General features: G+C 42.5%; 1 protein-coding gene across 2 annotated transcripts in view; it reads right to left on the reverse strand.

The window, feature by feature from the left end:
• Window positions 1-1383: 1383 nt before the first annotated feature.
• Stk39 (serine/threonine kinase 39) overlaps window positions 1384-15026 on the reverse strand; it is a 262138-nt gene continuing 248495 nt past the window's right edge. For both annotated transcript variants that reach the window (XM_076928855.1, XM_034495627.2), the window contains exons 17-18: window positions 12146-12210; window positions 1384-2913 (exon numbers count right to left, since the gene is read on the reverse strand). In XM_076928855.1, coding sequence (XP_076784970.1) covers window positions 2839-2913; window positions 12146-12210 — 140 coding nt within the window. In that variant the 3' untranslated portion in view covers window positions 1384-2838. The remainder of the gene's footprint in view (window positions 2914-12145; window positions 12211-15026) is intronic.

Raw genomic sequence — 15026 nt, forward strand, 5'->3', positions numbered from 1 at the left:
CCTCCTCGTCCTCCTGTCTACATCTCCTTAGTCACTCCCTTCTTATAACCAGATAAATGTAATCTGCTGAGTCCATGTGTGTGGCCTGGATACAATGCTCACAACTACAGACTGGATAACCAGTCAGGGAGCTCATCCCTGGGGAAGCTAATTCTCCCTCTCTTAGCAGTTGTTAATTGCTTGTAGCTCTTCATCTACGGATAGAGCCCTGTAAGATTTTCCATCTACGCTAGGACGTCAACTGCGTTGGAATTTTTCAGGTCTTGTTTAGGTATTTACCATTGTTAAGATTTCATACGGGGAGCTTCCCTGTCATAGCTAGAAGGCACATACTCAGAGAAGAGTTCCCGATTCTCTGCCTTTGACAATCTTTCTGTCCTCTCTTCTATGATGTTCCCTGACACTTAGGTACAGGAGCTATGTTGTAGACATATTGATTGGGGCAGAGGAGCAACCCGGTCAGTTGTCTGCATTTTAACTAGCCGTGGATTTCTGCAATGGCCACCTTCTACTGCAGAACGGAGCTTCCTTGATGAGAGGTGGCAGCACTTGTATATGGATATAAGGATAAGTAAATCTTTAGAGTGCAGATTGGAATTATATTGGTTTAGGAACGTGGTGGTAACAGGTTTCTTGTCTAAGGTTCATGACCTCAGTAGCCATGTGCAGCTGCATAGGTTTACATGCCACGCATTTTCTCCGTTCAAGTGGTCCTTGAGTGCCCTTAGAGAGCTGTTGCTTAACTCCAAGAGATAAGGTGCCGCTGCTGCACGTTCACAGGTATCTCCCCATACTGGTCATGTGGTTCGTAGCTGTCATAGCAAGGTTGGACTGCTGACTGCTTTCCTCCCTACACAGCTCGCATAGCACCTTCTGGTATTAGAAAAGCTAATCTTCAAATGGGAGGCTTTGAGATGAATTCTAGCTCAAAAGGTCCTTTATCTATAAAGTGTGGGTGTCTTCAGCAATGAGCATTTACCTTCAACTTCTGGTACTGTTCTTATTCACAAGTTGTACTGAAAACTGTTGAGAACGTGTTCTTTTTTGTCAGGAAACAGCATCCAGCGTGCCCAGCTTTGCCAGCAGCTCTGAGAAAGGCCTTGGCTGAGTCACTTATCCTGGACACTCCTCCTCACTTTTCCTAGTTGGAAGGAATTGTTCTCTTTCGTCCCTTGAAGCCCCACTGCTTTCAAGGGCTGCCTGCCTAAGTGGGGTAATCGTTGAAAATCTGTTCTCTATGACTGTGACTTCAAGTTCAGAGCATCCTCCCTGTGGGGCACCTCTCACTAGTCCGCTTGCACTAGGCATCTTAGGACAGTGTTGAATTGCATGGTGGAGATGCTGGTGACGGCTGGAGAAGGAATGAAACGGAGGAGACACAAGTGCACTGTGCAATACACTTTTATTTTTTCCTTTTACCTTTGCAGTCATCTTTGAGTAATTTGTGTAAACAATAGAATGGAATGGAATTACATTAAATTGTATGCAAATGGTTCTAGAACACCTTAACGATTATGACAAGGCAATTATAAATAACTTCTTTCCTTAGTAATATATATTTGCTTTTAAAGTACATTAAAGAGCTGCCGTATCTAGGGTTAGCTAGGAAAGAGCAATGGTACCATCCCCGGAGTCCACCTTCTTGAAGGTTTTGACTCCAAATTTGAAAATCCTAAGGTTTACTAGGTTCATAATACATAGTCAAGCAGGAGGTTCTTGGGTTGGAAATATTTATTCTCGAACGTTTACAGCATTTTTACCTTTTGTCATTGCACAAAAATCCTTTCTGTTATTTTTCACATCCTCTGTGTATTCTGCGGAGTTTTTAAGTAAAACTCGGATTCTGGTGTTGTCAAGTTTATCGCCTTCAAAACAAATCCTATCGCCTAAGGGCAGCCAAATTGGAGACAGGGGATGTAGTTAGCAATCTAACAGAACGGCAGCATGGTTACAGTATTCTAAATGTCCAGATGAAGCAAAAGTCTGCCTCCTTATGTAGTGCAGGTTTGAGATCTGAGACTAGTCCAGAGTTAGGCAGCCTCAGGCACATTCGTAATATGAAAGTTTGCAAGGCACCTCCCTCTCCCAAGAGACGACTGGATTGTGGACTGGATTTTAGGCAAACCAACCAAAAGAGCAAGCATCCAAATTCTTAATTCAGTCATTTCAAAAATTAGAAGCTACAAATACTCCAAAGATTGACCTGAAACCGTCTGTTTAAATAACAAGAGATCAACTGCAGAAAGCATAGAATCAAAACTCTTCCCTCATAGCTAAGGTGTGTAAAGCATAAATATATGAAAAATAAAATTCACAGTCAAGTTTTAAAACTAGAATTCAAGTCTGGCTAATAAATCTTAATTTTATAAGTATATTAATTTCTAAGTACAACATAAAAGAGGCAGTATTGTCAGATGTACAATTAAAGTATTAAACAGAAATACAACAGGAAAAGGAGAAAAGGCTTCTGGTAGAAGATTCCTTTTGTTGCCAAGAGATAGGACCACCTGAGTGTGTTTCCGACTCCTCGCTTATGGGCTATCCAAATCGACCGCTAAGAATAGTAAATAGCTCTCTGGAAAGGAATCAGCGACAGTTGCGCGGCTGTGGCACTTGCCTGTGCTCATACTGTGGATTGCTGGAGAATAAAGCAGAACTCGGAGTGCTCAGTTTTTTAAAAATTATTATTTTTTTTTATCCCACTTCATTGAAGCCAGCCTCTTCACAATCTTCTTATTTGTTGGGATTTGGGAGTGAGGGGGTGAGAGGAAGGAGGCAAAGAGGGGGCTGGAAGAGGGAAGGGGCACGACAGATGAGGGTGACAGCAAGGGACATACATCAGCTCACACTCAACTGGGCAAACCCGATCAGCTTCACTTCATCAGGAATCTCTGCCCCATCACAGCCGGAAGCCTGGAAGGGAAAAAGAAACCATCAGTCAGCGCTGGTTTTAGAGCTGTGAATGTGGGAGGGCAGATCCACTCCAGGTCACCGGCTCCTCTTCATGGAGAAGCCACCAGAACCACATCAGTGAATGAATGATTGCTGGGTACCAGATACTATTAGAAAAGTAGTCCTGGTATGTCAGAGGATGGTTTTGTGCACCATGTATTCAGATGCTGATTTGTATGCCCAGTTCTCGGTCTATAGTACTGACTATGGCATAGTCTGAATGTTATGTTAAAATTGTTTTCCATCAACTCTGATTGGTTAATAAAAGAGCTGATCAGCCAAGTAGCTGGGCAGAAGAGATAGCGAGGGACTTTCAATCCCAGTCATGGGGTCCCAAATGGGAAAGAGTAAAAAAGAGCCACAAGGAGAAGGTGTGGAAAAACCACATGGAGGATTTGCCTTGAGATCACAATTAGAGAGCAGCCACAGAACACACATGGACCTGACCCAAACAGGGAAAGCCCAGAAGATGCAAGTAACAGAGCATTTAGCTGGGTAGTAGCTGCCTAGTCAGGTTAGAATAGATCAGAATCTGCCCAGCTACTAATGTTTGAAGTTTATTAGTATAAATACCAGGTCTCTGTGTCTTTATTCCAGAGCTAAAATGGGCTAGGGCAGGTGTAGAAATGCCCTGCAGTTATTGGAAGCAAAAATCGGGCACAGAAAATCCCTACAAAATACTTTTACACTGGTGGCTTCAACCATCAGAGGTGGTGGGATCTACTACCCATTCTTACAGTACCATGTCCACCTGGGCTTACAAATGAAACTCATATTCTACCTGCCTCTGCGTCCTAAGTGGGAAGACTTAGGTGCCTGGGAACACACCTTTAAAAAGGGAAAGTGGGATCCCAGATCGCGTCTCCCTGCCATTGGTTTCCCGGCCACATGTTTAGTGTTTCTGTTCTGCCATGTAATCTCATGCATTCCCCTGTATTCCCACTATGATTCCTACCACAGGCCCAGGAATAGGACTGACAAATCACGGACCGAAACCTTCAAAACTGTTAACAAAATAGGCATTTTCTCTTTGTAAGCTCATTGTCTTTAGTAATTTTGTTTCATCAAAAGATAGCTAACACAGTATTGCAGCAGAGTTCTTTCCTTTGACAAAATTTTATTCATATTATTTTAACACACTTTTTTTTTTTTTTACCTAAAATTAGCCCAAATCATAGTGTCAAAACTTTTATTATTCTTATTACTTCAAGATCAGAAGATACTGAAAATAAGCCCCTGCCTTCTTGGATGGTATCACTGACCCTAATTTGTAATTTTTATCCCCATTCATTTCTTTTATCCATATAAGTATGTGCACGGGTACAAACACACGCTCACACTCATACACATATGGTTGGGGGAGATCATTATTTTTAAGTTTTTCTTCACCTTACAACACACTGATCAGAACTGGGGATTGCAGAAATGCTAAAGGTGCTGGTGGTGGCAAATGGTTAAATTTCAAAGGGCCACATAAAAATTTCTAGTCTCAATCCATGCTAAATTATGTCCTCGAACTCCTTTGCAAACACCACCCTTCACACGATAAGTGTGGCTTTGTATGTACAATGTTCAAACAACAGTGTATGAAACCCACCTGTGTCCAATGTAGCATTTCTCTTAAGTATGAATATAGTTAAAAGATGCTTTAAAAATTTAAAGACGTTTTAGTAATGATCTCTAAAATGACACTCAGAGTAAATTATGATGATGTCAAATCAGTGTCCTTCATGAAGGTGGGTAAAATCAGGCAGTATTTACAGCAAAGAATCAACATTGTGCCTGTCCACTGACGACGCCAATAGCTTTCTTTGACAGTTGAGCAGCTCAGTGAAGAATTTTCAGTCTCTGTTTCCCCTCAGTTCCAACAAGGAAATCCAGCAAAGCAGGCATTTCATCAGACAATTTTTAGTAGTGTCTATCACACCAGTGCTGAAACACTCCCAACCAGTACTTTCCTGTCTCTCTACTGCTGTCCCTTCTCCTGTCCTGACACCTTCCCTCTTCTACTTTGTGAGACTCTCCTTAATTTCACTGACTGGTAGCAGAAACCATGGGCTTGGTAGGCAGGTGAGTGACAGCAGCCAAGGACTTGCTACTGCCACAGCTGCTGACAAAATGCTCCCTCTGGCCAGTGCTGAAGCCCATCACGAGATTCAAAGCTACTTCAGAGATAGGACAAAAAGAATACCAAAATTTGTTGGAATGAATGAGGATAGAACCAGACTATCTACACTGGTTAAGCTGACTTGAAGCAAAGCAGGACTAGGAGCTCCTTCTTCCAGACCAACAGTTTAGTAACAGGCCCTTGGTTACCCTGGGAACACAAAGGAAGATGCCCCTGAGTTCCCACGCTGTGCCCTGGTACCCAGCAAGCAGGTGTGCTTATTTCCTGAACAGCCTTTGCTTGGTTGTCTCTAAGACTCTGGCACCTTCTATGCAGCCTGATGCCCCTGGTCCATGCTGTCTGTGTTCAGCTTTTCTCTCTTTCTTTCTCAATCCACAAATCACCCAGGAGACCATGAACACATGATGTTGTCACTCAGAGTCAAGGGACTAAGACTCTGGTGAGAAAATGTTCAAACTTTTGGGCTCAGGGTGACTACTTACTGTTAAAAAAAGAGAAAATTCCAAATAATTATGTTTATGTGGGTCACATTTATTGTACTGAATGTCTTGAAAACTAAAACTGAAAAAAACAAGTATTGTCTGAGGCTATGTCTCAGTGGTACCTGACATACTTATCATGCATGAGGCTCTGGGTTCGGGTCCCAGTACCCCCCATGTAAAAATTACTATACTAGCTTAGAAATTAAAGCATGCGGCTTTAAAATATTTGTTTACAGATTCATTAAGTCTAATAATGAACTCACTCCATGTTACCAGAAATAAAAATCTTCATGGAAAAGAATCCATTTCTCCATCACCTCCCACAAAGATTCAGCAGCAGCGATGACAGCCCTTGAAAAGACTGATGTGACTTACTTCTGTAACGTTTTGGCTTAGTGACGGCAGCTGGATTCTCATGCATCGATCTGCATTTACTCTGCTACATTCTACCTCTTGCTCTGAAGTACTTGAAGACAAACCCAGCCTCACACAAACACGGATTTAGAAAAGGGGGGTGTTTTAGAAGCTTTTCCAAATACCATTTGCTACAGTGCCAAAACTTTCCCCGTGGTGATTCTGAAAGGTTAGCTGCAGCGTGGAATCTGAAACAAGAGTGCTGAACTTTCTGTGCTCCATTCCATGAAAGTCCATTGGTCCTCTCTGCCCTTTGAGTGGATCTTTACCTGCTATGATTTTTAAGCACCGACGAGTTTTATAGATCTTCTAAAGGTTATTTCATTACAGAATATGAATGCTAGACAGGGTAAACAAATCGTATTCACTAATATGGTCCATCAGCAGTCTCACTGGAACAGCATCTCAGTACTGAGAGGCTGTCACATAACAGCAGAGAGAAGTTTTCCAAAATCCCATTTTCATTTGAAAATTCCAATTTATTACCGACAACAAATACTGTCAGGTTTTAAAGTGCTCTTTGCTACACAGCTGAATCTGATAACAATAGTTTGTCAGTTTTTCTTAGTAAGGTGGTTTCCTGTGGAAGGAGGAGGGAGGGTAAAGAGACAATCCTCTATTCATGGAGGCTTTCCCTGAAGCCCCTCACTGTACTTCTGTTGCATTCCCAAGGACAGATAGACCCCCATTTTATTACAGAGTAGTAAATGGGCATGTCCTCAAGTTGAATAAAACCAGAAGTGTTCCCTGCTTCATTAGAAACAGTTTTCTTTTTTCTTTTTCTTTTTCTTTCTTTCTTTCTTTCTTTTTTTTGTTTTGTTTTGTTTTGTTTTTCGAGACAGGGTTTCTCTGTGTAGCCTTGGCTGTCCTGGAACTCACTCTGTAGACCAGGCTGACCTCCAACTCAGAAATCTGCCTGCCTCTGCCTCCCAAGTGCTGGGATTAAAGGCGTGAGCCACCACTGCCCGGAAACAGGTTTAAATAAAGCTTCCATGACTGTTCACAGGGATGAGGTGTATGAATATGGACTAGAAATATGGACTGGAGCTGCTGCCTTGATTTATGGCAACATTGTGAGATTTACCCACCATGACCTTTGTACCAAGATCAACATAGGGGGAAAAGGCAATATAACTCCGTCTTTGTAGTACTTGAAATGTTATGACATCCAGAATCCTCTAGAAGGGTCACAGGGAACCTCAGAGGCCCATGACCTACCTACACATTGTATATCTTGGCTTCAAAATGAAGTTTAAAGAACAGACAAATGGGATTCTAGAAAATTAATTTGTGCACAGCAAGCAATTACCAGATGGAAGAGACAGCACTCAGAATAAGAACAAAACCAAACTTTGCAATTATGTATCAGACAAGGATTCATTCATTTAAGAATATACAAACAACTCTGAAAGTTAAGTAACAAAACCCCAAATCACTCAATCAATAAATGCTTAATGAACTGAATAGATAGCTTTCAAAAGAAGAAATTCTAACAAGCAATAAATATCTGAAAATGTGTTCAACATCCTTGGCCACTAAGGAAATGCTAACTAAAACTCTGAGGTTTTATCTTACCACAGTCAGAAGGGCCATCATTAGGGAAATAAACACCAATAAATGTGGGCAAGGATACAGGGGACGAACACTTGTGCACTGGAATGAAAACGTGTACAGTCACCACAGACATCAGTATGGAAGTCTTTGTCTTTCCATTGCTGTGACAAAACACCATGAGCAAGCCAACTTACTAAAAAAAAAGTGTTTAACAAGGCTTACAGTCTTAGATGGTTAGAATCCTTAATGTGAAAACAGCTGAGAGCTCGCATCTTGATCAGCAATCAAGGGGCAGAGAAATAGACTAGAAATTGTGGGACGATTGAAGTTCAACAACATGACACACCTCCTTCAAAAAGGCTACACTACTTAATCTTTACCAAATAGTGCTACCAACTAGGGACCAAGTTATTCAAACATATGCACCTTATAATTACTGTATGACCCAGATTTAATACTCCTCAGTGGATACCGAAGACTGGAAGTCGACATACCACAGAGATACTTGCACATCCATGTTCACCAATGCTTTCTTCATCATACACACACACACACACACACACACACACACTCAACAAGGAAACAATCAACTGAATGAAACAATGAAATCAGTAAAAGATAGCTAGATGAAATTCAATAAAGAGAGTAAAATCTGAACTACTGGGAAAGCAGAGCCCAGTAAGTCAAAATGAAAATCTCAGTGGAGAACTTACCAATAGAATGGACCAATAAGGCAGAATGCTGGGGGTGGTGATGAAGTAGAGCAGTTGAGAGTATTTGTCTAGTACCAAGTATAACTTGGCAATAAAGTAAGAGTAGAACATGTAAGAATTACATCCCTAAGCACAGCTTCACTGCTGATTATTCCTGCCCATGCCCCTTGCCTTGTCACATTTATTTTGTTTACTTTTCTAGCTTTTTGTCCAAGTTTTGTTAAAATGGCTACTTTGGGTATTCATTTCCTGGACTTGTATGTCTTTCTCTTTTATCTCATTATACATCGATTTAATCATTTCTCTCTTCCTCCTTAAAAACAAAACAAACACAAAAGCAAAAATCTGAGTCTTGTTATGCACCCCACTCATGACCTTAAACTCATAGTTCTCCTGACTGCCTCTCAAGCTCTGAAATTATAAGCATATGCCATCATACTCATGGCCTGTCAATTTAATTCTCAGGATTAACCAAAATTAAAAGGAAGTCATAGATTTGGGCTCCCATACAAAGGAACACTATTCACACTCCCAGGGACTTGCTTAGCAGTGCAGAACAGCATGAGTCTAACCACTCAAGCCTAGAGTGAGATTCCTAAAACTTCCTCCCTAACTCTTTCTTGCAGGCTGCAGAAACTGCCTGTGCGCCTGTGTGCCCCTGTGCGCCCCTGTGCGCCCCTGTGCGCCCGTGTGTGCCTGTGCCCCTGTGCGCCTGGGTGGGTGTGCGCCTGTGCGGGTGTGCAGCTATGCGGGTGTGCGGGTGTGAGGGTGTGCACCTGTTCAGCTGTGCGGCTGTGCGCCTGTGCCCCTGCAGGGGCTGAAGATAGTTCAGCACCAACCTTCTAACCAAAAGGTAGATATGTTTCAGATTCAGTGGGAGAGCTTGAAAACATACCAAAGCCCATGAGCTTCTGTTCCACAATGATGATTCAGCTGGCTTGGGTATAGCCTGGGGATCCTCTGAGCTCCCCAGGAAATTCCAAGGAATCATGGAGTTTGAGAACTATACTTTACTCCATTGCTCCTTGGCGTGTGTTACTTATGAGGCCTTAGTCCTTTAACTTCAGGCTCAGAACTTCCAGTTCTCACTTAAACAGCTAAGTAGACCCCTGTGACTCAGGTCCCATCTGTGCCAGCACCCTGGGCCTGAAATAGGGCCTTGGCATTTCCATTTTACCAGGTTTCTGGCCAACTCTGTGGTCTCCATCCCACATTTGGACAGCCTTCTGACAGAACAAGAAGTGGGGGCAGCCACATGGTCCTTCTGAACGGGCCGAGAGCATTAGATCCCATCTTTGTCCCCCTGCAATGAGGGCAAAACCTCAAAACTCTCAAGTAGTTTTGTCTGTTTTGACTTTACCCACGTTTCAGGGAAAGATGTGGTCTAGTCAAGCAGACCTTAGCAAAACTCCCTTAGCTTTCAATCATCGACACCCTTGTGAAATCTCTATCTGTGGTATGCATAATGCCATTCCATTTCGGCAACTAAAATCTATAATGCTCCTGCAAATGGGTGCCAACTGGATGTTAATTAGATTCACTCCCATTTGTATTTTTTTCAAAAGCAAATTAAATATATATTATTTCACATTTTCACTAGTGCGACTTTTAAAATTCCACATTGAAAGTAGCAAAATTCACCTACATTACCAAACCGCAGGGAGACTAATTTAAAAAATAACAATTCCAAAGCAGTGCCTCTGTGTCAAGCTCAAAGCCACGGGATACTGAAGCTGAAATGGCCCCGTGGCTGAGGCACTTTGTTAAAAGCATCAAAGCAGTTCCCCGGCCATAAACATGGCAACAGGGAAACCATACTTGTCAAAGAAGGCGAAAGATCTTTCTGGGCAATGGTAAAAACAATCTCTCTCTCTCTCTCTCTCTCTCTCTCTCTCTCTCTCTCTCTCTCTCTCTCTCTTTCTCTCTCTCTCTCTGTCTCTCTCTGTCTCTCTCTCTCTTTCTCTGTGTGTGTGTGTGTTCCAAAGATTTACTTTGGGTAATATGTGAATATGTGTGTGAATATATGCCTACACACACACACACACACACGCACGCACGCACGCACGCACGCACGCACGCACGCACGCACGCGATAAGAGTCTTACTATAGCCCTGTCTGGCTTTCACCTCACAGAAAGTCTGCCTTCCTCTACCTACTGAGTGCTGGGATACAGTGCTTGGCCCTTTGTACTACTGGTTTCATAACTGATCAGCTATGTAAGGTAAAAACACAGGTGAATCGACTGGTGGTGGTGATGAAATGGCAAGTGATCAATCTACAGGAAAGTGATCAATCTACAGGAAGAATGCTTCCAGCTCTAGCAAAACGCCAGCACCACTAAGGGGGTGCCCTCAAAGTTCTAAAAGCCCAGACTGCACAAGCCATTAAAGTGGAGAACCTGGCCGATGGCCTGGGCCTCAGGGATTATTAGAAGTCCCCCTCCAGTCCCAGGAGCGAGGCAATAGTTCAGCAAGGTACAGAAACACAGTGGTAAGACCTCCCTGTTCCCCAGGCGATTTCCAGACCCCTGACATTCTCCTTGAGATTAGAAACATGATAAACAGCTGAGAGATGAAAGGACCTTGAACCACAGCAGCAGCTTGTGAGGAGTACCACTGCTGGAACGCTTTGATCTTTTATTCTTCAAATAAAATAACCAAGTTGATGAATGGAAGCCAATGCATTGGAATCTTTGAGATTTAGCTGGCTGCCCATGGCTCAAATTAGCTGTGTGGAGTGGGCCTCAAGCTGGCTGGCTGCTGCTAACAACAAAGAAACCTCTCAGATTTTTACCAGGAGTTGGACAGACAGGAAAAGAAGGTCACTCTTAAGATTGGTTTTATTTAACATTTCTAACTCCCAGTGTTTGGAAGAAACACCATCAACGTCCGTTTCTTGAGAACACCCACACAGCTACCTGTCTAGTAGAGGTCAAGGAACATATAGATGGATTTGCTTCCATAACTCTTCTGCACTAGGCAGCACTGCTCACTGGTTAAGGTTCAGAGGAAACCAAGTCTCAAGCAAAGTAACTACATCCAGACATAGAAAAGAAGAAACCAGATGAATCTAAGAAAGCATGGGCTTGGGGGCTGCCCCTGAAAGACAACATGGTTCTGTAGACATGGACTCTGAGCTAGACCAGAGGTGAATCTGTAGCATCTACTGTGTAATCCTGGACATCAACTTGGCCTCATGTTTGAAAACAAGTGATTTATTCTTCCTTAATACCCTGCTAGTAAGGATTTCTTGGAAAACAATATCTGGACTTAAACCTCTGCTTCACTGTCTCTTCAGGATGTTCGCTGTTTTGTCTCCCATACTGAGATTTAAAATGTGCTAGTGCATAAAAACCTGTCAGAACATCTATCCTCTACAACAGTGGGGTGGCATGGTTTCAGAGTAGGGGGTAAAATGCTATGTCTTTGCTCGCCAGCCTTTGGTGAGCTGTTCTGTGGTCATCTCCAATTACCTGAACCATTACACAACTATCGGCCTCTATTTTTAAAAGCTGCAACAACCTGACTTCCACTGAGGAAAGCTTCAGTAAGAGCACTGCTTTGAATTAAGTTTAATTTTGTCTGTACGGTCAAGGTGCAATGGAAAGGCATTCTGAAGAAAAACAAAACAAAACAAAACATGGTACCCAGAGCTTTGAAGGTCTCAAAGGGCCATTCACAGTCAGAGTTTTGATGAGGAAAGAACGGTCTACATTCATGAAGGGAAGAGTTGCCAGCCATGATCAGAAACAACACTCCCAGTGTGGCAGAGGCAACTTCTGAGTAGAAAATGCGATTCTCCCTGATCCAACAACAACATGCTGAGTGTTCGAAGGTGGAATCCCTCCCTCCTGGTGCCAGCCCAACAGAAACGGGACGTCCACTTCCACCTTCCCACTTACCAACTTAAATGTCAACGTTTTTAAAGCTTTGGGGTCATCTACAATCTTCTGTAAATTAGCAGCCACTGTAAAATACAAACACAGAGACACAGTGTCCAAGTTATTTCCAATAACTCTGGATTTTCACACCAATGATTCGGAAAATTTGACTAATGATGCAATAAACCGCAAAATCATTTCTTTCACAGACGTTACAAAGTCCATATAAATGACCAAATTACTTTCATACAGATACTCTCTGAAACCATTTACATCATTTCTGTCACCTCCTATCTGTGTGCATCTGGATTAATCACTGTACATCAACCCTGCATTTCCTATAATAAAATTTGAAATTACTTTCTAATGGAAAGTAGAAACGACCACAGCTCCGGAGACTATCAACTCGTTGGTTTTTCTAAAACTCATTACTATGAAAATTATTAGCCAGGAGGGGGCAGTGCGAAAGAGGAGAGGGGCTGTTACAGACTTCTCTGCGAAATGACCAGTCAGCACTCTGGAACTCTTGGCCTGTAAATCCAGTCTGTTCTCGGCACCCACTTATATCAATGCAAAACAATACAGCAGACAACCCTCAAAGTTCAGGCAAGACGGCATGCTCTCAGAGCACAGTGATCCATCTCTATGGTGATGTGCCGCCTTGACCAGCACCTGAGTCACTGGGTCAGGGTCATGCACGGAGACCTACAGCACACAGCTCAGCACTGAAGATCCAGGCTCAGTGTCTGCTGATCCATTAGAGGTTGGCCCTGGTCTCTGTGGACTTCTGGCGTCTGAGTCAAGTGGCAGTACAGAGTTTTCCAATTGCCCACCTATCTACTTAAGGGTAGAAGTATCAAAAAGCAAAGAGCATGAACACTGAATGCTACCCTTTTCACATCTAGATCTCAAGATCGAACTACTGAGAGTCAAGCTGGAGCCACTACAAAGAGGTTTCCCAGAACAAAAAACAAGAGCAATGGGGGACTGTCATTTTTATGTCATGAGAAAAACTAACTGCTGGTTCAGCAGCTAAATAGTATTTTTTTTCTGAATTTTTGAGATCTAAAACTTTGAGAAGATATAATACTTCTTAAACTCATACTATGAGTGTCAAATAGGAAAGAGAAGGAAATGAAAAATTTGGGTTTTTGTTTTTTATGATTGACAGAAATAAACCTAGGTATAAGAATTTTCTACAGAGTTAGTTCATTTTATCTGTTAAATACAGAGGAGGGCAAAATAAAAATTATAAACTTGATATGGCCTATAAATTCTCTTTATAAATCACAATTATAAGCATGTGGTTTTATTTACATTTATTGCTCTCTCACTAGCTCCATTCTGAATAGTCTGAAGGGTTTCGTTTTTACCCATGCCCACTCCTTCTCATCTCCTTCTCTTTTCTTCGTGTGTTAGCACAGGCAATTGGACACAAGTACATACCTACTGAGCTGAGCCCCAGCTGACACCCAAAAGGCTGGCCTTACTAAGCTTCATGAATAGATTCTAGATACTAAAATCATCAGTAATTTGTGTAGCAAACTCTGGCTCACAGAGTGAAATTTCCAGCTATGAAATACCTTCTACCAAAGAAAGCCACTATTTACAGTGTCAGGACACTCTGACTGTACACAAATTGCAGCAAGGGAAGATGGTGCCTGCGTTCTGTTCTTAAGACATAAAAACATTCTAATAGCCCCTCTGATTTGGGCTGATTTCACGAGTGGCTATAAAGTCTTCACATGAATTTTCGTCCCTTCATTAGGCTCCCTTGGCTAATGTGCGTGATTTATTGCCTTGTTCTGGGTCATCTATTTCTGGGTTGCTCTCTAATGTTCAGCCAACAGCACTACTCTGTCTTGCACTAATTCACAGCTCTCTGGTGTACGAACATGTGCAGGAGGGCCGACTTCCAGGGAAGTGCCTAGCAGCTTGTATGTGGACTCAAAAGCAGGCATGGCTGCTAACACTTTAAACAATCACCCCAGGACCCAGGCTCCCCAAGTGTGAGTCCCATACCTCTGGGACATTAGAAATTCAAATTCTGTCTTCAGCTCAGAGCAAAAATAGCACAGCTGGCCACTTACCTGATTACTTAACCCAGCTGCTAGGCTTATTTTCAATTTAGTTGATTCTAATTTGTTGTAAAGTGCTATAAAACACCTTCATTTAACTGACATCACAGAAAATTCAGGGTGATGCTAATCTCTCCTCCAGCAGCAATACTCATTAAAAAGATGGGTGTCACTGTTTTCTCCCTTCTCCTGACTGTGCACCTGGATTTCAAAAATAAAAAAAAAAAACCTACTCCTTACCTGGAACGTGAGTAGAGAAGGAGCTGCTGGGTAGGGCTGCCTGTGACTCTGGAGAACACTAAGCCCGCTGTTTTAAGAGACACCATCATTTGGAAATACTGACTTCTGAAACTCCTTTCCTCAGTGGCCAAGAACTACACTTCACTAAATTTAGACTTCCTCCAGCCTTCTGTCCTTTGAGCTTGCCTCCCCACCCCTCCTGGACCACTGAGTTTACTCCTAAGAGCTTTTCTCTTTGGAGAAATGGGGCCACGCTGAGGCCCACGGGTCTGTACCTCTTAAGTCTCCTTTGCTGTTTTCTCTTGCCTCACACTTTAGGCTTGGAGGCCCTTCAGGGCTAAGTTTGTATATACATTTCTTTTTAATAACATGCCATAAGTTATAGCATGCACCTTGATTTATGGAACTGTAATAACATCATTAATAGCCCCCATGTAAGCCATGCTATTACCTTCCTAGGTCTAAACAGAGAAAGAAATAATATTGTCAAGGCAGTCAGTCAGTATCCGGGTGGTCAAGTACACACTTGTTTGGCAAGTGAAGCCAGGCCTTCTCCAGACAGTCTGATTCTATGAATTTTCATA

This window comes from Arvicanthis niloticus, chromosome 2 (assembly GCF_011762505.2).
Source record: "Arvicanthis niloticus isolate mArvNil1 chromosome 2, mArvNil1.pat.X, whole genome shotgun sequence".
NCBI classification, from domain to species: domain Eukaryota; kingdom Metazoa; phylum Chordata; class Mammalia; order Rodentia; family Muridae; genus Arvicanthis; species Arvicanthis niloticus.